At 37.1% G+C, this 24,576-nt stretch overlaps 1 protein-coding gene across 7 annotated transcripts in view; it reads right to left on the bottom strand.

Moving 5' to 3' along the window:
- LOC100438733 (E3 SUMO-protein ligase RanBP2) overlaps positions 1-24,576 on the bottom strand; it is a 63,850-nt gene continuing 39,274 nt past the window's right edge. For 3 of the 7 annotated variants that reach the window (XM_054547895.2, XM_063713551.1, XM_063713550.1), the window contains 12 exons: positions 21,891-21,985; positions 15,698-20,843; positions 14,769-14,846; positions 12,189-12,359; positions 11,479-11,571; positions 11,014-11,192; positions 8,122-8,326; positions 6,831-6,932; positions 2,668-2,828; positions 1,687-1,960; positions 1,226-1,560; positions 1-510 (listed from right to left, as the gene is read on the bottom strand). In XM_054547895.2, coding sequence (XP_054403870.1) covers positions 205-510; positions 1,226-1,560; positions 1,687-1,960; positions 2,668-2,828; positions 6,831-6,932; positions 8,122-8,326; positions 11,014-11,192; positions 11,479-11,571; positions 12,189-12,359; positions 14,769-14,846; positions 15,698-20,843; positions 21,891-21,985 — 7,145 coding nt within the window. In that variant the 3' untranslated portion in view covers positions 1-204. Of the gene's footprint in view, positions 511-1,225; positions 1,561-1,686; positions 1,961-2,667; positions 2,829-6,830; positions 6,933-8,121; positions 8,327-11,013; positions 11,193-11,478; positions 11,572-12,188; positions 12,360-14,768; positions 14,847-15,697; positions 20,844-21,890; positions 21,986-24,038; positions 24,152-24,576 lie in introns of those variants that run through there. The other 4 variants (XM_054547891.2, XM_054547890.2, XM_054547894.2 and 1 more) reach the window with 3 other exon arrangements.

The following is a 24,576-nucleotide window of genomic DNA, read 5'->3' as shown; positions in this document are numbered from 1 at the left end:
TACACCAGTGTTTAAACTTTTATTTCACACCATGCAAGATCAATTATAACACATTAAAAAGTGACAACAGCTATAAGCTGCAATTTTACATTTGTACATCGGAAACGTCCATTTTCAAAAGCTGAACATAATTATCAAATTGTAATAGCTAAGCTTCAATCCAACTGCTTATACAGATGAAATTTTCTATGAAAAACAATGATTTTATATCTGTCCACATTCTGTGATAGTTATTCTTCGACAAACAGACCCTTTGGGAGAACCAAATGATTCAATCTTTTTCACAGTATCCATGCCATCCTTAACAAACCCAAATACTACATGCTTAAAGTCCAAATGTTCTGCTTTTCTCAGTGTTATAAAAAATTGAGAATTATTGGTATTCTGGCCTTGATTGGCCATGGATAGTAAACCAGGACCACCATGTTTCACAGCAAAATTTTCATCTTCAAATTTGTCTCCATAAATGGACTGTCCACCTGTTCCATCATGTTTGGTGATATCTCCTCCCTGAAAAAAAGATTTATAATAAAAAAGTTAAAAAATTTTTTCAATTAATAGGAATCCTGAGTAAAATATTAAAATACACACAGAACTCATCACTACAGGATAAATCCTAAAGCCCAGCTTTCCTGAGTATAATTTGAAAACTAAGAAATTCATATTGTTGGAAAGAAGATGAAAAATGAAAAGGTTTTTCCCATCCCTTTGTCTCTACTAGGTCTCAAGTAATGAAAATTTGATTTTTTTTTTTTTAAGACAGGCTGTCTCACTCTGTCACCCAGGATGGAGTGCAGTGGTGCAAACCTAGCTCACTGCAGCCTTGGCCTCCTGGATGCTCCCACCTCAGCTTCCTTGTAGCTGGGACCACAGACGCACACCACCACACATGGCTAATTTTTATATTTTTTGTCCGGACGAGATTTTTGCCATGTTGCCCAGGCTGGTCGCAAATTCCGGGGCTCAAGCAATCTGCCTGCCTTGGCCTCCTAAAGTGCTGGAATTCCAGGTATGAGTCATTGTGCCCAGCCTCAATTATTTTAGGTTGAAAGTTTTAGGCAGGAGCAGGGAATGGGTAGTGATGCCATGTGATTCCATGTGTGGAAAACCTAAAGAAATCTTTAACAAAACTACAGGATGAGGTCAAGGAAAAACACTCAAATTTCCCATTAGTGTGGTGCACTCTTCAAGACCTCAATTGTGGTATGTACTTAATAATACCTACTTGGCAAACAAAATCTGGAATTACTCTGTGAAAAATGGAATTCTTGAAACCAAAGCCTTTCTCTCCAGTGCATAGTGCTCTGAAGTTCTCAGCAGTCCGAGGAACAATGTTTGAAAATAATTCCATAGTTATCCGCCCTAGAGGTTCACCGTCTGCACAAACATCAAAAAACACCACAGGATTGGTCTCCTTTGATAATTCTGCTGCCAGTGATACACGTCCTTTCTGGAGTTTCATTAAATTCTGCTGACATTCTTCAAATGTTTTCTTGAAACAATCAGCTACTTCTTTAGTTTTAAATCTCACCGCAAGCTGTTCTACTTTTGCTTCTCCATCTGGTAGGGAGGGAAATGAGAAGCAGTGACCTTAGTATTAAAATAACTGTTATAAGTTGCTTTGTTTGTTATAGATTTTAGAAAAGTCCAAAAAATGAAAAGTAGCATTTGAATGTAAAAACTCACCAGCATAATCTGAGGCAGTCCAAACTAAAGCATTATTTGAAACATTTAAGGGCTTTAATTCCATTGTTTTAGTAATAACGTGGTTTGCACACACTTTAAAAACCTGGTCTCTTCTCATTAGGATCCGGTAATAATTCTTCATTGTATGCCAAAGAATCTTTATATCTCCAACACCACGCTCCTTCCACTGACTGACATCCCGATCCCATCTATAAAGTTTGGCTCTCTCTTTAAACAAAATTTCTTCATCTTCTTCTCCAGATTTTACTTCTACCTATATAATAGGAGATGAAATTCTCTATAAGCGGCTGCTTATAATAAATTCCATGACAAATTTCAAAGATCCAAATTCTTTTAAGGCATTTTCTTTGTGATGACGAAGAGAATTTGTTAATGTGATAACTGGTTATATATCTTAGGGCTAGGAATATATCTGATTTGGCTGAGGGAGTAAAGACCTGATTTATCATTAAATATTTTCTTTTATATAATATTCATTTTCCCTTTGGAAATTAAATGCTTTTCTTTATAGGACAGAGAGGTTTCAAAAGTGTTTGCTACTGAAGAGAAATATTAGCTACTGACTGAGGTTAAAAAATGACAAAGTAATTTTCCTAGAACAATGTTCTTGTCCAAAAAACATACAAGGTTAACATTTATTGAAAGGACTTTGGTGAGTATGAGGTTAATTTTTCCCCAGAATCATGTTATAAAAACAAACATGATATTCTAGAAACATAAGAAAAAATTATTTCTTACCAATAATTACATATAGAATTTACAAACGAATATTTATGTAAAAACTGCAAAAAGATAATTTATACTTAAAGGCTAGACATCTAATAAATAAAGCTTCCGTTTCAAACTGTAAACATTCTTAAATGCAAACAATGATACCCTGACAGATCAAGCCAGGGTTAAGTTTTAAACTTAAAAATGAAAAATAAGTTATTAGTAAAAGGTTAATTCCTTAACATTTACCTCTGGTAGTGACACTATTGGTTCAAAATGGATATCTTCATTATGAACTACTTCTTCATCACTACCATCTTCATCTTCACCAACTTTACCGGCTGACTGGGTTCCGACTGACTGTGCTCCAAACACAGCCGCTCCAGTATTTGCCCATTGGAAATTTTTATCTGATGAATAAATCAGGATATTTAAACACTGGTATCTATTTTTTACATTTTTCATCCCCCTTATCAATCCCTCTAATTCCTGATGATGTAATATGTACATCAATTTTAAATGTTTAAAATTATATTATTCTAGTAAATTCCTCACACCTGAAATCCCAGCACTTTGGGAGGCCGAGGTCACCTGAGGTCAGGGGTTCGAGACCAGCCTGGCCAACATGGTGAAACCCCATCTCTACTAATACAAAAATTAGGCTGGGCGCAGTGGCTCATGCCTGTAATCGCAGCACTTCGTGAGGGCGAGGTGAGCGCATCTCCTGAGGTCAGGAGTTCGAGACCAGCCTGACCGACATGGAGAAACCCTGTCTCTACTAAAAATACAAAATTAACCAGGCATGGTGGCATATGCCTGTAATCCCAACTACTCAGGAGGCTGGGGCAGGAGAATCGCTTGAACCCAGGAGGCGGAGGTTGCGGTGAGCTAAGATGGCACCATTGCACTCCAGCCTGGGCAACAAGAGTGAAACTCCATCTCAAAAAAAAAAAAAAGAAAAGAAAAGCCGGGAGTGGTGGTATGCACCTGTGGTCCCAGCTACTTGGGAGGCTGAGGCAGAAGAATTGCTTCAACCTGGAGGGCAGAAGTTGCAGTGAGCTGAGATCACCCCACTGCACTCCAGCCTGGGCAACAGAGCAAGATTCTGTCTTTAAAAAAAAAAAAAAAAAAAAAGTTAGCAGTGTGTGGTCATGGATGACTATGATCCCAGCTACTCAGGAGGCTGAGGCAGGAGAGTCACTTTAACTTGAGAGGCAGAGGCTGCAGTGATCAGATACCACCCCACTGCACTCCACCCTGGGCAACAGAGCAAGACTGTCTTTAAAAAAAAAAAAAAATTAGCCGGGCGTGGTGGCGGGTGGTGTAATCCCAGCTACTCAGGAAGCTAAGGCAGGAGAATCGCTTGAACTTGGGAGGTGGAGGTTGCAATAAGCAGAGATTGTGCCATTGTACTCCAGCCTGGGTGACAGAGCAAGACTCTGTCACCAAAAAAAAAAAAAGCTAGTAAATTCAACTCATACCGTGAGTACAGAGTACATTTATTATTGTTATGCTTAGAGATACAAAGATAAGACTGTCAGTGCCTTGGATAAACTTCGTAATACTAAACTACACAAGGACTTCCAGTAAAGAAGTAGGTTCTTTTTACCTACTTGTAAAATTTCAAGTACCCACCTTGAAATTTTGTAACCTTAGCTCGGCAGGCCAAACCTGCTACTTCCAAATTAGCCACAATGGCCTAAACATGTTTATAATTTCTGCATCTCTACTTCTTCCTGAAGAAGCTAATGCTGGAATGTAGATTTCTTGGCTGGGCTGGTGGATAGCAGCCTTGGGAGAAACTCACTGACTTCAACTGCCCAAAGGGTATTAGATTGTTAAGCATCCTACTTCTGTATGGGGGAACAATGATGGTCTCTCTCTCGCATACCTGCAAGAAGGTGAAAACTAGAAACTTCTCCAACCCACACCTCAATTTAGATGACCAAGTCCCCACTATCTTAGAGGAAAGAAACACCTCTCAACTTTTTATCACTTGCTGAATCACTGTCTTAAAGAACCCTACACCTTCTGCTAAAAACTCTCAAGAAAGAAAAAATGTCATAGGATCCATAACTCAGTACCTTAAAGAACACAATAAAAAATCAACTCTCTTTCAGACAGATTTAATGGAGGGGAAAAAAATGTTTTTAAAGAGGAGAGAGAGAGGGCTGGGTGTGGTGGCTCACCCCTGTAATCCCAGCACTTTAGGAGGCCCAGGAGAGCTGGTCACTTGACGTCAGGAGTTCGAGACAAGCCTGGCCAACATGGCGAAACCCCATCTTTACTAAAAATACTAAAAGAATTAGCAGGATGTTGCAGCGCACGCCTGTAATCCCAGCTACTCCGGAGGCTGAGGCAGGAGAATCACTTGAACCTAGCAAGCAGAGGTTGCAGTAAACTGAGATCTGCGCCACAGCACTCCAGCCTAGGCAACAGAGTGATCGTCTCAAAAAAAAGAGACAGAAAGACAAAAATTCTTAAGGACATAAAATAATTGTATTGCAAAGGAATGATCTGAGAACAAAAGACACAGGTTGCATGGGAACTTCCTGAGAACAGTAACCACTGATCTGGATGAGATACCAACTTGGGGCTCAAAAATAACTGTTCAGGGCCAGGTGCAGTGGCTCATGCCTACAATCCTAGCACTTTGCAAGGCCAAGGTGGCAGGACTGCTTGAGCCCAGGAGTTTAAGACCAGCCTGGGCAACATAGTGAGACCCCGTCTCTACAAAAAATGTAAAAATTAGCTAGGTATGGTGGTACACACCTGTGGTCCCAGCTACTTGGGAGGCTGAGGTGGAAGGATTGCTTGAGAGCCCAGGAGGTCAAGGCAGCAGTGAGCTGTGTTCATGCCACTGCACTCCAGCCTGGGCAACAGAGTGACATCCTGTCTCAAAAACAAAAACAAAAACAAAATTGTTCAGCAACTTTTTTGCCAAAAGCAAAAATTTAAAAAATAACCCCAAGGGACATGTGGCAGAAGAATTCAAAATTATTTCAAAATAGTGGTTCTCTACCCTGGGAACACATTAGAATCACCCACTTGTAAAAATATTTGTAATATATCAATATCTGGGTCTCACAGGTCATAACTGGGTCTACAGTAATGTTACTTTAAGTGAATAATTAATTTAGCAAGCTTTGAGACATTAGAGAAAATAAGATTGAAACTCTAAATTATCTGGAAATTGACAAAAGTATAAAGATTCCCTATGAAAACCTGTAGATACAAACAAAACTGACTGCAGGGCATTTACAGTTTCAAATACTATTTTTAACAAGCACAATCTAAATTAACTAAAGTAAGCATTCAGTACACAAGAGCTTGGTGAATAAAAATGAAAAGTGGTAGTGAGAAGTGAATGTTAATGCATAAGGCTTATTTAGGCATGGTTTCCTCCTGATATGTGAGTATTGTCTACTTTTCACTTTAGTGTCCAATATTGACATAATACTTCAAAAAGGCTACACTGAGTAACAAGCAGCCTATCTATTTTTTGGGGATTTTTTTGTGTAAGTGTACCTACTATATTGCTTATTTACTGACACATTACCCTTTGATTTCAGGCTATTTAATAAATTAAAACAAAAATAAATGACATCAGTGAAGCCACGAATTCCAACATAACATCACATCTGAAGGTAATTTCTAAAAGTTTTATGTGTTTCTAGTTGGCAGGAGCTGTGAAAAAGGTGCAAATATAGAGGAGAAAAGAACAGAATTCTGAACTGCATTAATCATTTAAGCACATAACCTCAATAAAATGTATTCCATAAATCAAACACCTTGTACTAGAACTATTTAAGGGGTGCTACAAAGAGCAATGTGAAAGATATTACAAGAATGAGAAAATATAATGAATGGCCTTACACTGGTAAACCGGATACAATCAGGGAAATGGATTATTTTCTAGAAATGTTACCAAAATGGATTAAAAATAGAAACTCCACTAAAGAAGATGGGCAAGCACACCAATTATAAACTTAGCACAATAAATTAGCACAACCCTAATACTGAAATCCAAAGATAGTACAAAAAAGAAAACTACAAAATCATATCCTTAAAAAGTATAAACTCACAAATCCTGAAATATTAACAAATGAAATCTGAAAGTATAGTTAAAAGCATAAAGGTCAAAGTCAGAGTCATTCCAAAGCTCGAAAATGGTTCTGCATTTCAGAATGGGGAGGACTATCATGGCTTATATAAAATTAAGAGAAAATTCTTATGATTATATTGATGTCAAAAAATAAAGTGTAGAAGCCCTTCATTATTAAAACACTAAACAAACTGGGGGGTAAGGGAAGAAACTTCTAACTTAGTTATATACTGCAACAAAAAACTAGTTTTTCAGTTGTGCTTGATTCTGTAACAATGTCATTAAAAGTCTCTCCTCTTGATCTTACCTTTAGAACCAAAAGCAAAATCTCCAGAATTACTGGAAGCCAAGTCTGCAAATGAAAGCCCTGTGCTACTTCCAAATCCAAATGAAACTATCTTGCTTTCCCCTGGCAAAAGAAAAAGAACAATTTACTATTTAATTTGTGCTGAATATCAAAGCTTTACCCAGGACCTAGAGAGAACAGTAGAGCCTTGTATACTCTGGGATGAGGGGAGTTATTTAAATTCTGTCAAGTTACAAAATACATCCAATTCTGAGCTACTTCAGTATTACTAATTTTACAGGTGCTATTCACAAAGAATACTACAATACTACACCAAATGCATGCCAAAAATTATTTTTTATAAATGAGAAGTAGAGCTATCTATATTAAGCCAGATATTAAACTACAGTTTCTGCTCTATGGAGCCTACTATACTCTAAAGCAAGCATTCAGTCAAAGGCAGGGTTTTAGGAAACATCTGTATAAAAACTTTTTGTGTTCTGTACTATAAATAAGCTCATAAAAACCAAATGTCTCATTTACACTTCGTCATAAGGACTTTTGGGGTCTTCTCTTAATTCTGCTAATGTGAAGCTGCATGATCTCTGAAAGCCCCATGCCTTATTTTTCCTCATATGAAAATGTATGAGGTTTTAGGTATGAAGTCGTCTTCCTCTTTTAGCACATTAAGACTCTCAAATGCCTATAAATGTAATATTTGTGACACTGAAGGCTATTTTTAAAAAGTAGGTAATGTACACAAAGCAATACAACTTAAACTTCCCACTTCCATCCCCAAAATTGAAATGAAAAAGAGAGAAAGCAATACCAAGTATTTTACTGTAACTGAATAATTAATTTAGCAAGCTTTAAAACTATTAGAGAAAATAAGAAACATTTAAGTAGTACCATAAAACTTTCTTAAATCTCTATTATATTTCTACAATTCCTTCATAATTAAAACACTTTGAATATGCTTGAGTGATAATATAATTCAAACAATATTTAAATGAAAACACTATCACAAAGGAAATTACATGTAACAACACTATTGTCTTTTCAACTCAGGAAAATAGGTCAGAATCGTAATGCTTTGTATTCCCTAATAACCACAACTCTATCAATAAAAACATATTTGTTGATAAGACAGTATAATTTTTCTGGTTATTATTACTACTACTACTAAGATGCCCCTTTATACATATCAAAATGTGTTTTAAAGGGAGTTTTCAGGATCTGCCTTTAAAAGTCTGTCTTCTCAAATATAAGGTGTCCCTTATACAATACATGATAAACATATATCAAGTTTTACCTTGGCTTGTAGAATCTGTATCAATTTCCTTTCTAGTTGACAAATCTACAGGTTTGTCCATAGTTTCAGAGGAAACAGATGGTGAACTAATGGATTTGGTAATAGAATCAGGTTCTTCAGATTTACAGAAAGAAGGTACCATCACTTCAGTCCCACCTGTATATACACTGTCAGTTGTGCTAGTTATTTCTTCTGTCTGAGATTTCTGCAAAGAGGAAGTCACAAAATACTATGCCACTTAAATGCTAATTTACAAAAATGATTATATAATCTATTCCAAAGGGAATTGAGAACTTGGGCTTCCGAAGAAGATAGAATAAACACACTTCACCCTATCTCTCCTCAAAACCTATAAATAAATGCCTACACTGAAACATACAGAGCACCTCTAAGAAGCCTTGGAAAGGTGGACAAAAACAGGAAGAATAAGGATCTTGGGACCAGAGAGATAATCTGGAGGTTAAGATCCACATGGAGTTTTTCTGCCACTCCTATAACCCAGCCTGGGTGCTACAGCAGCCCAAAAAAACTGGAACTGCCAATGGCACAATGTCAACAAAAAAAGAGACTCTACTTTCTTCTCAAGTGCACATAAGATATCCACCCAGACCTCACAACATTTATGAGAACTGAAATTATTCAAAATATTTTCATAAACCATAAAGGAATTAAACTAGAAATCAATAAGATAATGATATACAGAAGGAAAATCACCAAATATATGGAAATGGCACAGTAGCATCTAACGTACAGATCAAAAAGAATGTCTCAAGGAAAATAAAATATTTCGAACTGCATGAAAGAAAATATCACATATTAAAACTTGCCAGTTGCAGCTAGGAAGTGCTTAGAAGGAAACTTATAGTATTAAATACTTATACTAGAAATAAAGAATGATCTTAAATTCATAATTTAAGCTTTTTTTAAATTAAGAAACTACGCCAGACATAGTGGCTCATGCCTGCAGTCCCAGCACTTTGGGAGGCCAAGGCAGGAGGATCACTTGAAGTCAGGAGTTCCAGACCAGCCTTACCAACATGGTGAAACCCCATCTCTACTAAAAATACAAAAATTAGCCATGCCTATAATCGCAGCTACTCGGGTGGCTGAGACATGAGAATCGCTTGAACCCAGGAGGCAGAGGTTGCAGTGAGCTGAGATCATGCCACTGCACTCCAGCCTGGGAGACAGAGCGAGTCTGTCTCAAAAGCAAAAAAAAAAAGAAAGAAAGAAATAAAGAAACTAGAAAAAAGTGCAAAATAAACCCAAGGCAAGAAGGAAATAATAAAGAAGAGAAATCAATAGTATTTTTTAAAACTTAAAAAAACTCCAGACATGGTTTCATTGGTGAAAACTGCTCAGCATTGAAAGGGAAAATGGCAGCAAGTCAACACACTCTCTTCCAGAAAACAGCAATACAGAAAATACTTCTCAATTCATTTTATGATACCAGTATTACCATTTTTTTAAGAGGCGGTCTCACTATGTTGTTGTCCAGGCTGGAGAGCAGTGGCTATACACAGGCACAATCATAGCGCACTGCAGCCTGGAACTCCTGGACTCCCGAGCAATCCTCCTACTCAGCCTCCCAAATAGCTGGGACTACACACACACATCACTGAGCCCAACCAGCATTACTCGTACATGGAAACCAAAGACAGTATCAGAAAACTACTAGTATCCTAATAAATATAAACCCAAAAATTTATAACAAGATTTATGCAAATTGAATGCAACCACATAACAAAATTATACCATGACCAAGTGAGGTTTACCCTAGAATGCAGTTAGTTTTCTGAACATTTGAAAATGCAATGTCATTCACAGATTTAATAAAAATCATGATTGTATCAATAGTTAAAAATTTTTGACAAAAAGGTAAAAACATTAGGTGATGATGGTCAATGTAGATTCATCAACTGTAACAAATGTACAATCTTTTCTTTCCATATAAATTTTAGAATTCACTTGTGTACATCCATAAAGAATTCCTGGCCAGGCGCGGTGGCTCACGCCTGTAATCCCAGCACTTTGGGAGGCCAAGGTGGGTGGATCTCGAGGTCAAGAGATTGAGACCATCCTGGTCAACATGGTGAAACCCTGTCTCTACTAAAAAAATACAAAAATTAGCTAGGCATGGTGGTGCATGCCTGTAGTCCCAGCTGCTTGGGAGGCTGAGGCAGGAGAATCACTTGAACCTGGAGGCAGAGGTTGCAGCGAGCAGAGATCGCCCCACTGCACTCCAGCCTGGCGACAGAGCGAAACTCCGTCCCAAAAAAAAAAAAAATTCCTGGAGGGGTTTTGACTGGTGGTGTGTTAAATCTATAGATCAGTTTCGGAAAATTGATATTCTAGTTATTTTGAGTTTTCCAATCCATGAACAGTATAATACCTTTCCATTAATTTAGATTTTTTTTTTTTATTTCATCAGTGTTTTGTAGCTTTTGGCATATAGCTCCTGTGTAGAACAAAATTAAAATTCCTTCTTTCCTGGCCATAGCTGATTAGTCTAGACCCTTAAACCCATTTAGTAGCCACAACCCATTATTATTATTTGGTAAGAACATTCTAGGTCGGGCGCATCACCTGAGGTCTGGAGTTCGAGACCAGCTTGCCCAACATGGCGAAACCCCGTCTCTACTAAAAATACAAAAATTAGCCAGGCGTGGTGGCAGGCGCCTGTAATCCCAACTACTCAGGAGGCTGAGGAAGGAGATTCACTTGAACCTGGGAGGTGAAGGCTGCATTGAGCCACGAGCATGCCATTGCACTCCAGCCTGGGCAACAAGAGTGAAATTCTGTCTCAAAAATAAATAAATAAGAACATTCTAAAGTTTACTGCATCAACAAAGGCAATGGAATAAAAGGAAAATTTATTAGAGATGTTCTTACTTGAGCTTCCTGAACTTTTTGAAGCTCTGACTGGAAGTCTTCCCCATTTCCATTGTCTTCATCAGTATCACTACAGACTCCACAAAAAAATGTAGGTGGAAGTTTTAACGTATCTGCTTTTGCCTTCTCTTCAACTGTTGGTTTCTTTTCCCAAACAATAATACATTCTTTCTCATTATCTGAAAAATCCGTACAACACAAGCAAACGAAATTAGATGAAGTCCAACTTCTCTACAACAATGGTAGTCATCAATATAATCTACAGACCCAGGTAACAAGACCTGTACATACTAATGAAAAACAAGGACCACCCAGAAAAGAATATTTTCACCGGTTAGTTTTAAGTATTTTAAATCACCATGGGCATAGTAAAATTGATAATTATAGAAATTATCAGACTAGGTTATTCCTTCTAAATAGAAGACTTGTTAAAAGCATTATAAATGTCCTTTACACTTAACATACCTGCTGTATTTTCTTCCAAGGGTCTACATTTTTCTGAGCCATCCAAATATAGTTTTCCATTAAGTTTCTTGACAGCTGTTTCGAAATCTTCATCTTAAAATACAATTGATTAAAAGAATTTCTAGTTAATTTTGGGGGGTTTTCCTTGCTTAGGGACTACCTCCAACTTCACCCTTTCTCACTCTCCACGTTTGAATTGCAGCCAATTTTATATCTTTAATACCTCTCTGACTGCTAGAGCTTTAGCTCAGCCTCTCATCTTGTTTGAGCTGCTCTCATTTTAGTTCATCTTCCAATCTCCTTGTCCCATAACCCAATACTATATACCACTGTCCAACTGATTCTACTGAGACTTTTATTTAACTGTCCAGCTTAAAAACTGTTACGGCATACAAAGTTTTCCATTGGAACCTTGTCTGCCTTATCTCTCTCTTCCACATCTTTAAGACTCCAGCAAAATTATAATTATTTTAAATCCCCTCAAAACATGTGCCTGGCACATTAGTCATCCAAAAAATGCTTGCTTAATGATTGCAGCCCTTTTGATCATTATATCCATTGACCATTTACACATACATTTAGGGTAAATATCTACCTGCAAGGATATTAGTGATAAGTTCTAAGAGGCAGGCTTAAAATAATTAAACCATACTCCCAATTTTACTAAGATTAGCGGGAACAGAGGGTTTTTGAAATAACAAAAATTTTACCATCCTCCTCTTCTTCACTAACATAATCTGGTCTATTCTTGTAGCAGAAGAAAGTTGGAGGAAGTTTAAGTTTGGTTGCAAGGGCTTTCTGCTCAGCGGTTGGAGTTAGTTCATATACAATGAGAACATCATCATCTGAGGGAGAATCTTCAGGTTTTTTCTTCTCCTTTGCTGTAACACCAGTCAAAAAAATTGACAAAGATAAGGTACTAAGTATTGACATTAATACTCTAACAGAAAATAAAAACCATGGAACCTATCTATAGGTTAAAACAGCATACTGATAAAAAACACATATACTTTGATGCAGAGATGTACGATAATCATGAATTAGAATTAGCATCCTGATTTAGTGTTCTACCAAAAACCCTAAGTGAACACAGAATCTATTTAAAACCAAAGAAAACAAAAAAAATCTTATGTTTACTTAATAGTCATTGAAAAGAATTACTACAAATTTCTAGAATTTAAAAAGGTTAAAAATTTTAAAGTGTTGCCTAACTATACTTAGCATACAATAGTTTACCAAAATATCCATGCATTTGCAGCAATTGAAAAAAATCTTAAAGAAAACATAAGCAAGTATTAGTATACATATGAAACTAATCCAAAGCCAAATGTGATTAGTTCCTATAAGGAAAGTTAACAATTGCCAAGAATGGAAGGTGACTAGAGTTGCATCTAGTTTGCCTACGTTCAAGCATGATACTAGATAAAATTAAATAAAAACTGTTACTCTATGGGTAGCTAACACTATAAAATCTAAGACCATTCATATGGCTGAAAACAACCCATCCCCAGCCACCATCAATGCAAAGGGCAAAAAATTAGAAAGAGAAAAAACTTCTATATGCAACCTGTTCTGATCTATTAATGTAAAGAAGAACTTCTGGCTAAAGGAGTTTAATAAAGTAAGCCAGTCATGAAGCATGCCATGTATACCAACTGGTGACAGGGAAACATTCTGAGAACTATGGTGTGCAATATGGTAGCCTAGCCACATTCTATTAAAACCTCACAAGGTGGCTAGTCCAAATCAAGACATGCTAACTGTAAGTGTAAACACACACAATGGATTTTGAAGACTTGGTGAAAAACAATAATGTAAAATATTATTAATTTTTATATTAATTAGAAGTTAAAATGATATTTTGGACATAATGAGTTAAATCTATCAATAAAATTACTTTCATCTGTTTCCCTTTTTAACTGTTTCTTTTTATTCTTTTTAATATGGCTACTAGAAAATTTATTTATTTATTTATTTATTTATTTATTTATTTATTTATTTATTTGAGATGCAGTCTTGCTTTGTCACCCAGAGCTGGAGTGCAGTGATGTGATCATAGTTCACTGAAGCCTGGAACTTGCGGGCTCAAGTGATCCCTCCGCCTCAGCCTCCCAAGTAACTGGGATTATAGGCACAAGCCATTGCACCAAATGACAATTTTAAATTACATACACAGGTTATATTTTGTTTCTATTGGATGACACTGCTCTGCAGAACCAGTGCCCTTCCTTTTACAATGTTAAATTTGTCCCTCTCCTTCATTATAAACAAAAACTTAGTATCATTTCCTAGCTAGGAGAAATAACAGTACACCGTAAGATACAGATTCTTGTTCCACTTCTGCTATTACTCAGTAAAGACACCTTGGGTAAATCAGATAGCCTCTCTTGGCCTCAGTTTACTCATGTCTAAAGTCTTCATTTCTAAGGTCCCTTGGGACAATGACATTATCAGATTCAAAACAGAATAAGGCTCTATGTTCTACAGTAGTGTATAGGCACATTCGTTCTTAGGTCAGGGATTCCTAACCTAGAGCTCACAGAAACTGTACGCAAGTACACATCCACTTTTAAGTTAACACTTTTCACATTTCTCAAAGACCGTATCTTTAAAAATAAAAGATTAAGAGCTACCTTAGCTAGTAATAAAACTGGTATACTTAAAAAAAAAAATTAAGAGATTGTTACTTTATCATTGTACTTGTCTGACATGGCTAAGATGTGTTACTGGTCACTAGTGGTGAGATTTCACTTCCCTAACCTGTTCTTGAAGGCCTTCAACAGATCCCACTTCTTGTTCCACTCTAGTAGCCACACTTCTAAAAATGATCTGTGCAACATATATAATATGCAAGCTGTAGAATGCTGGCTGTTAAAAATGGGGTCCATTTTCAAATACAACATTTTTCTAAACCATGCACAAAAGAACAGCCCTACAGGGACACTCTTCCATATTGTATACATGCCGTTGCCACTACATTTGAATACTGGCAGACGTTAGTGGCTAAAGATAAACATTGGATAAAACATAGGTCTTCATTGAGCAGACGTGAAATAACAGAGCAATGAAGTACATTACAAATCAGCATCCCAGTACATTTTAAAAAAACAAACCAACAAGGGTGTCATGCCACCAGTCAAAAGGTACTTTGCTTAAACTGGCATTCTTTAACATGCATGTTGTAGTGGTAAGTACTTAATTTCATACAGCCACAGTTATTAATACTTTGCTAAGAGCTACCAGCTGCTAAAAACTGCTGTTATCTCATACTGAGAATGCTAGTTCTATACCTTTGCTCTCAGGCTGTGAGGAAGGGGTGCTAGTCCAAAAGGCCATGGGATTAGATTTAAAAAGGCTAAAATTAAATCCTAGAAAATAAAGAATATTTTTTAACATTTTGGGAAACAAAATGAATATGCTTTTAAAACATAAAAAGCCAGAATCCCTCAATTTATACCACCAATCTGATTGTCTTACATATTCATTTATCCCTGTAGTTTCATTCTTTGCTCATTTAATAAATGAGCAAGACTGACATACAACATATAAAATGAGAACATCTCAATATCACGTTCTTTTTTTTTTTTTTTGGAGACTCACTCAGTCACTCAGTCACTCACTCAGTCACTCAGTCAGGCTGGAGTGCAGTGGCATGATTTCAGCTCACTGCTACCTCCATCTCCTATGCTCAAGCGATCCTCCTGCTTCAGCCTCCTGAGTAGCTGCTAATTATAGGCACGCACCACCATGCCCAGCTCATTTTTGTATTTTCAGTAGAAACAGGGTTTCACCATGTTGGCCAGGCTGGTCTCAAACTCCTGAGCTCAAGTGATCTGCCCACCTCAACCTCCCAAAGTGCTGGCATTCTAGGAGTGAGCCACCGTGCCCAGCCTCAATATCATGTTTTCTGAGTGACAAAAGAAACTGAACAAATGAAAAAACACTTTAAAAAAAGACTCACGTTAATGCGCATGATTCAAGCATGAGTCCGTATACTGTACTGAGTTCTTTTGCTCTGAAATGTCTTAAACTAAGTTCTCTTGCTCTTTGAAACCTCACCATGAACTTATTAAGGGAGAAAAAAAAATTGCCCAAATATTTTGGGGGTGTTCACAAAGCATCATTTATATCCCAACGTTAGTATCCTACAAGAGTCTGCATCAAGCTAAACATTAAAAGAAAGAAAAATTGTGCTTAACTTTAACAACAAAGTACTTACCCTTTTCTGGTGTTTTAAATGTGTAGTTGATTGAAGATTCTTCCGTTGGAAAGGAAGCAAAGAGATTTTTGACTTTGCTATCTGAAGACTGTTCGATATCAGAGTTCTTTGACAGTTCACATTTGTTTGGTTCCACTTTGCTTTCAGATCCACTCTGGGCTACTGAACTAGTTTCACTATTGTTACTTTTCAAAGGTGCATTAAAACTAAATCCAAACAAAGACCCAGTGGCTGAACTGTTGCCAAATGCAAATGGTTTTGATTTTTCACTACTAAAAATGCTTTTAACAGACTCTGAACCAAATACAAACTTTGGAGGAGAAACCACTGCTTTTGTTGTTGTTTCACATGTGCTAGACACTTCAACTTCTGAAGTTGCATCTGCTACATCATCACCCTGAATAACATCTGTCCTCTCTCTTGTGGTTTCTTCTAATACAGCTACAGCAATTTTGCCACATGGTGACTCTCTGGGAGTGCTTGACCGAGAAACATGAGGTGTTATCAAAGAATCTTTTTCCTGGGCTGTTTTTGCTTCATCAAAAATTGTCTTAAACGAGTCTGCAACATCCTGTAGTTTAAAACGAACAGCTAAATGCTCTACTTTTCTTTCTCCATCTGCAAAATCACATGCAGTCCACACCCATACTCTTTCTGTTCCTTTCATATTTTGCAACGTCATGTCTGGAGTTATTCTGTGATTGGCACAAAGTTTTAATACTTGGTCCCTTCTCATCACTATACGAACTTGCTTGTTATCATAATTCTGTAAAATCTTTATATCACCAATGCCCCTTTCTTTCCATTGACCAACATCTTTATCATATCTGTAGAGTTTTGCCCTGTGACTAAAAACAACTTGTTCATTTTCCTCACCACTGGATACTTCAACTAGATCAGGTAAAGGAACAACAGGTTCAAAGTACTGTCCATCTCTCTCTTCTTCTTGAGTAACATCAGATTCTTCATCAGTGCCAACTGAAGTCCCACTCTGATTCAACTTGGCAGGAGACTTAGATGGACTCAAAGCAGATTTAAAACTGAAGTTAAATCCTGTTGTTGATTCACCAAAGCGGAAAAGATTTTTTCTCACAGGGCTACTTGCCAATGGAGAAGCATGTACTGAGCTACTACTAACACTATCATCCAAAGCATCTTCCCTTAAATCATAGTTATCCCATTCTAATGTGGGCCCAGTGTTTTCAGGATTGGGTTTTATTGTTGTGTCTGAGGCACCGGCTGCACCTGTACCTGAACTCTTATTCTCTTCCTCAGTGACTTTTGTTTGATCATTTGTCAAAAATGTTTTGAAATCTTTCAGTCCACTCTTCATTTCTTCAGCTCTCTGTATTAACTTGGCAGCTCTGCCAGTATCTACAAGTTTATGGGGAGTTTGAAGTGGTATGTCCAACAGAAGCCGCTGGCATTCCTCAAATTTCTGCTTGAATTCTTCAGCCAGCTCTGGTGTTTTAAATTTTGCTGCCAACTGCTCTAGTTTGGCATCACCATCAGAGAAATCACTGGCTAACCACATCCATGCTCTATCTGATCCAGAGAGAGGCTTCAGGTTCATTGTAGTCGTTATCCAATGATTAGCACACACTTTTAGTACTTGTTCTCTTCGCATCAGCATTCTTAGTTTGCCATTGACCTCATTTTTGAGAATTTTTAAGTTCCCCAAGCCCCTTTCTTTCCACTGACTTATCTCAGCATCAAATCTAAATAGTTTTACCCGCTGTGAATACAGAACTTTTTCATCTTCTTCTCCTGTTACAAGTTCTACTTTTTCAGGCATTTGAACTACTGGTTCAAAATGGATGTCATCGCTGTCCTCAGTCTTATAGGCATCATCATCTTTCTCAAAGTCACCAGAAGTGTTTGCTTTATTGGCCATTTTACCGCATTGTGATGAGAATAATTTTTCTCCAGCACCTGTAAATCCCTTGAAATTGGGGTCTTTTTTGCCAAACTGAAATCCTTCTCCTGAAGTTGATTTTGCAAGATCTGCAAATGTAAACGTGCTACTTGTTTGGCCAAAAATCACACCACTACCATTCTGGCTAGTAATATCCTGAGCCTGGAAGCCAGTATCATTTTCAAGAGGCTTTTCACTTTTCTTTTCTTGATTTCCTGGTTCCGAAATGCCAAATTTAAATCCATCAGCAGACACAGGGATGGAAAATCCTTCTTTGGTTGACTTAAATTCTGTATTAGAAGAACCCTGAAACATACATGAAGGTGAATTTTCTTGATCCACATGCCCAAATTTGAATCCTTGCTCTGTATTGCCAAACTTAAAAGCTTTTTCTGAGAAATTACTTTTAAATCCTGTTCCCACCTGACTTCCAGAAGAGTCATGCAACTTCATTTCTGAGCCCAATGTGAAAGCTGAAGGAGCTTCTGCAATAGGTTTATGAGTTGGTTTAGAGGCATCACAAGCCACACATTTTAAGGAAGAACTCTCATTTTGTACACAGCAAACACTACAGTCCCACTGTCCTTTCCTGATGAACATTCCTTCAAATCCACTCTTTGGAGCCTTGCTTATCTCCGAAGAGGCAGGTGTTGAAATTGCAGTTGTTTGATTTTGTTTACTTGGACACTGACAAGCAATACATTTGGTAGCACTGGCTTCATTTCTTACTAAGCACACACTGCAATCCCACTGTCCTTCCTTCTTAGTGAACACTCCCTCAAATCCGCTCTTTGGAGCCTTGCTTGTCTCTGAAGAGGCAGGTGTTGAAATTGCAGTTGTTTGATTTTGTTTACCTGGATTCTGACAAGCAATACATTTGGTAGCACTGGCTTCATTTCTTACTAAGCACACACTGCAATCCCACTGTCCTTCCTTCTTAGTGAACATTCCCTCAAATCCGCTCTTTGGAGCCTTGCTTGTCTCTGAAGAGGCAGGTGTTGAAATTGCAGAAGTAGTTTGATTTTGTTTACCTGGATTCTGACAAGCAATACATTTGGTAGCACTGGCTTCATTTCTTACTAAGCACACACTGCAATCCCACTGTCCTTCCTTCTTAGTGAACGTTCCCTCAAATCCGCTCTTTGGAGCCTTGCTTGTCTCTGAAGTACCAAACTTAAAAGAGGCAGGAGCTGGAACAGAAGTAGATGGACTTGGTTTATCCGGATTCTGACAAGCAACACATCTTGTAGCATTTGCTTCATTTCGCACTAAGCATGAACTGCAATCCCACTGTCCTTCCTTCTTAGCAAACATGTCCTCAAATCCACTTTTTGGAGTTTTACTCGTCTCTGAAGTACCAAACTTAAAAGAGGCAGGTGTTGGAATAGAAGTAGCAGGTAGACTCTGTTTTCTCGGATTCTGACAAGCAGCACATTTTGTAGAGCTCCCCTCATTTTGTACCAAACATACACTGCAATCCCACTGTCCTTCCTTTGTAGAAAAAACAGATCTGAAATCACTGTTAACAGGTTTAGGAAGATCTCCCTGGCCAAATTTAAATGAAGCTTGATGAACAAATGAAGATCCACTTTTGTTAGCAGATTTTGTATTCTGACACGCAATGCACCTAGATACAGTAGGTTCATTTCTTACTAAACAAATACTACAATCCCAGTGATCTTCTTTCTTTGGAGTCACCAATGCAAACCGATCTTGAACATTCTCTGGGCCAGTTTTAGGAGTAAAAACAGTTTCAGCTAATGGTGGGCCAACGAGCTCTTTATTGCTTGGGTTTAGATTTTGGCATGATACACATTTCTTAGCAGTTGCAGCATTCTTTAATGAGCAGCTGTTACAATGCCACCAAGACCCTTCTTTCTTTGCAACTTGAAATTCAAAATTCATGTTTCCAGCATCAGATTTGCAAATATCCTTGTTATCATGACTTGTGGGTTCTTTTACAATTCTGACAGCCTGATTTGATGCTGTGGCTACATTTGTTCCTGGGGCTTTTAAAATGCTCTGGGCTTCTTCAAACTTGCACTTAAAAAGTGCTGCTTCCTCAGGAGTTTTGAACCTAATAGCAAGTTGTTCTGGTTTTGGCAACTCATCTGCATAATCAAGGGCATGCCATACAAAAGATCTGTCTGATCCAGCATTTGGTGTCAATTTCATATCTGGACTGATGTAATGATTTGCACAGATTTTCAATACTTGCTCTCGTCTCATTAGAAGGCGAATTTTACCAGATGTTTTATGCCTCAGTATTTTTACATTGCCAATCCCACGTTCTTTCCATTCTTTGGATTCTACATCAAAACGAAACAATTTCGCGCGGTTGCAAAAGAATTCTTCTTCATCTTCCTCACCAGTTTTTACTTCAATCTTATCAGGAAGAGGTACTACAGGCTCAAAGTGAGGACCGTCATCATCATCATCCCCATGGGCACTTCCTCCATCTGTCTCATGATTCTTGTTTGCTGTCTCTAAAGTGAGTGTTCCAAATACTGATTTCCCTGGACCATGGAAAGTAAACATATCATCACTTCGCCGAAAACCAGAATTCTTTTGCTGACTCGACCCTATGTTTTCTGTAAATGAAATTCCAGACACATTTTTGCTTCCAAAATTGAATGTATTTCGAGGCCCAATGGTTTGACCACCAGGAATTGGTTTGGGTCCACTATAGCCATCTCCTTGCAAGGGTTTATCTGAAGTCAGGAGACCTAAAAGGCTTTCACTGTTACTGTAAGCTGCAGGAGGGGGCTGTGTCACAACCTGTGGTGAGGAAAACGTGAAGTCACCATCATTTGATTTGAAATTTGAGTTAAATTTAAAAGGAGCTGGCTGTGTTGTGTGTGCTGGTGTTGGCAAAGATGGCCTTATTCCTTCACCCGGCATGGGCTGAACAAAATTAGTTTTCCCAAATTCTATAGCCTTAGATTCTGCAGATCTTGAAGCATGAGCTGCAATTGGAGGTTTTGTGAAATATCCTGGTTCTGGCAAAGGTGGATTTGTGCTTGTCTGTTGAACATTGTAATTAAAGTAATCATCACCCCTGGGCGATAGAATTCCTGTTGCAGGAGACTCAAAACGCAATGCAGGAGGACCATACATCTCCTGAGAGAACATACAAGCAGATGAGCTTTGCACTGGTGGTGTGTGCATCTGTTGCGGATAGGCATAAATATGCTGTTGGGGTGGAAGCCTATTCATGCCATAGACTGGGCCCTAAAAGACAGAAAGTTAAAACATTTTGTAGATTGTCTACAAAACTACAGATAACTAAATGCAAACCAATTCTCACAAACTTCAAACATGAATATGAAGTGAAGAAGATCTCATTAGGGGATGTAGTACACATCATTAACCCGTTTATGCCAGGGGCTGCAAATTTTCTGTGTGAAAAATCAGACCTTGGCAATGACCTTGAGCAGTAGGATATAAATAACTCCCATAAGCTTAGTGTTCCAATAATGGAGTGCTAGGCATAAGCAGGTTAAGAGAAAACCACATTACTACAAAGATACTTGCACATATACTTGGCATATAATGAAAATTAATTATAGCATCTTAAAATCTACAGCTAAAGTCATAAAATAAATACCTTCTTCATTCCTAAACAATTTATCAAATGATGTTAACAATAATGATGATGATGATGATGATGATGATAACATTCATTGAGCATTTATTAATGTGCCAGCTAGGCACTGTTCTAAGTACTTTACATTATTATCTAATTTTAATATCCCCAAAAACCCTATGAATTAAGGTATTATTATTATCCTCATTTTACATATGAGGCAACTGATGCATTGAGAGGTTCAGAAACTTGCCTGTGGTCAAAATAAGCAGAAGAGCAAGGGTCTAAATGCACCCCAACACTCTGTCCTCAAAGCTGTCACATTCAACTACCACTGTAATATTGAGTCTTCAATCAATTGTTATACATATAGCTGTATCAGGCCCGAAAGTACTTACCACATAGTGGGTCAGCAAGGGCATTACAGTTCTATTTCTGTTAAAACAGAATGATGAAGGATCCACCACCACCACTCCCATTTTTAAAATATTCTAAATATTCACACTTATTGTAACACAAAAATAAGGTGACTAAGAAGTATAATTTCTGTATTTGGAGATAAATTTAAAATATCTACATTTTAAGGGACATAAAAGTTTTAATACTGAACTGCTCTCTTGAATTTATTTGAAGGAACCCTAAACAATTTAAAAAGGAAATAATTATAAATGTATAAATTATTCCTTTGTTACCTTTGTGGGAGTAACATTAGCTGCTGGTCTGAGAAGATACTGGGAATTATATGCTGGTGACTGACTATAATATACTGAAGGGCCAGTAGTTGCAACTAAAAAAAAAAAAAGAAAATAAAGAAAACACTGTTAAAGTCTATACTACAGTTAAGACTATCTAGGCAAGAGCTATAAATACAAAAGCAATAGAAATTAAAGAAAGATTTAACTACATAAATTTTAAATTTCTGTACATCAAAATACACCAATCAAGATTATCAAATGACAAACTAGAAAAAAATTGCTAAATATGACATGAAGAATAAGAGAATAGCATCACTGTGATCAACAAGAACAACTACCTCACAAGCATTAAAAAAGGAATAAAGAAGAAAGTAACTGTTGCCTTTTCTAAGAAAGATCAGTATGATGTGGAATTATGGACATTCAGTCACAGAAAGGACATAAGGAACCAAGATGCCATCTGATGGTCAATGCATTTGAAGTGGGCCTAGAAAATCTGCAGAAAGACTAGGTTGTATTCTGTAAACTAAAGCTATTACTGAGAATGTTCAGCTCAAAAATCACCTGACAAATTCATGGAAAGGATGTCATAAATAACATAAAATGTGTTCCCTGGCTTAAAATAAAAAGCACATCAACACTCATGCTGATGTACAAACTATCTGCTCCCTCTGTTTTGTGTGTTTTACCAGGAAACAAAACGACTAGAAGGCACCCATGTTAATGGCAAAACTACCAATAGTCATTTGCTTGAACTGTTTTATGGTAGTTTTACCAGAAAACAACCAAAAGACCTTTTATGCCTGTACATGGAAGAAGAAACAGAAACTGTGCCAAGAGGTTCCAAACAATTGCCTCTGGAAAGCACTGAAAAATCAAGACCTAGAAAAGGCTAGCCAGAAGCCCAAGTTTGATTTTGGAAACCTAACAGAGGTGAGGATAGCTATTTTGAAATTACTATGGGAAGGAAGCAGGCACAGAACACAGAACAACCTGACAGAAATGGCCCAAGAATCTTAAAGTCTTGCAAGATGTCTGTCTACATGAAAGCAAAAAGAAAAAATATAATTTTAAATTAAAAAAAAAATCTTAGTCTGAAGTTTAAGTAGGGGCTTTAATTGACTACTGACTCTAAACTGTGCGGAAAAAAACTAAAGAGCTCTAATAAATCTACTAAAAGTAATCTAATTTTTAAAAGCACCATATGAACAGACAATTTAGGAAAGAAATATAATAGGCCTCAAGGAACATCTTTTTGAAATGAGCCTTGAAAATCCGCAAAATGACAAGGTTGCATTGTGCAAACTGAAGCTATTATGAGAATGTTCAGGTCAAAAAAATTACCTGACAAATTCATGCAAAGGATCTCACAAGGAACACAAATGTGTACACTGGCTTTTAAAAAATCACATTAACATTCATGTTGATATACAAATTCTTCTCCAACTGTTTTGTGTGAGTTTTACCAAGAAACCAAACAACTGGAAGGTACCCACGTTGAAGATGGCAAAACTACCAACAGCCATTTGCATGAATTGTTGAGCATGACTAGTATTAAAAAAACTTAAAAATTGATATCACTTTTGTTCCTACAAATTGGCAAAGGATTTTATAAACTAGTAAGTCAGCATTAGCAAAAGTGCGAAGATGGCACTATCAGATACTAGTGGTATGAGCATAAACTGAATATTTTGAATACCCTACAAAACTAGGACAGTGTCCTAGAATTTGTAATGGCATAAACCAGAAACAACATAAATAAAGGAACAGAATTTACAGTACTTCCATGTGATGGGATACCATGAACTCATTAATATTCAAAAAACATTTAAGTTTAAAAATGCTCAGAACTAAAGTAACACTTAAAAAACAGGCTAGCTTATCTACACACAACATAACATGGTAACAATCTCATAAAAAATACTATATGTATAGAGAAAGAACCAGAAGGAAATGCTCTCAAATATAAGAAGTGTTAATAAGGTGGTTAGTTTTTAGTTTTCTTCACCCTGTTCAGTACTTCTGAGTATCTCCTATGAGCTCATTAATCTTTAATTTTAATCATCTTATTTTAAAAAAACAAGGACCATCTTGATATGTTTACTTTTATTAAGGAAAAAGAATCTATGAACACAAGAACAGAAATCAGGAGATCTTGGCTCTCGCCCTTTCAGTGCCACAAAGCTGTTTTGTGAACCTGTAAATAATCCATTTGGAGTCTCCATATTTCTCAATTGTAAAATGAGGATGTCCTGCTTCTACACATTTCATAGGGTCATTGCAAGAATAAAATGAGACAATGGGAATGTTGTATTTACATGCTTGTATAAGAACAGAAGACCTTTTATGCCTGTACACAGAAGAAATGGAAATCATGACCCACAAGGCACCAAATAACTGACTGCACACATCACTAAAAAAGCCCCAGAAAAGGCTAGCCAGTTTGTTTATCCTCTTACAAGAACCTATATGATGTGTAAGGTTTTAAGAAAACAAGGTTTGAACGTTAGACATTTCACATACTTATCTATGATTTTATGACATTTAATAAGCTTGACTTCACAAAGATTTTCTGTTATTTTGCTTGTGTTGAGAAGATACTATCACAAAAGGCTAGTGGGGTTGCCTTAACTATATGAACCATCACACAAATGTGCTAATCTAAACTAGATTTGATTCTAAA

Source organism: Pongo abelii, chromosome 12, assembly GCF_028885655.2.
Source record: "Pongo abelii isolate AG06213 chromosome 12, NHGRI_mPonAbe1-v2.0_pri, whole genome shotgun sequence".
NCBI classification, from domain to species: Eukaryota; Metazoa; Chordata; class Mammalia; order Primates; family Hominidae; genus Pongo; species Pongo abelii.
This window is presented reverse-complemented; position numbering and strand designations above follow the sequence as displayed.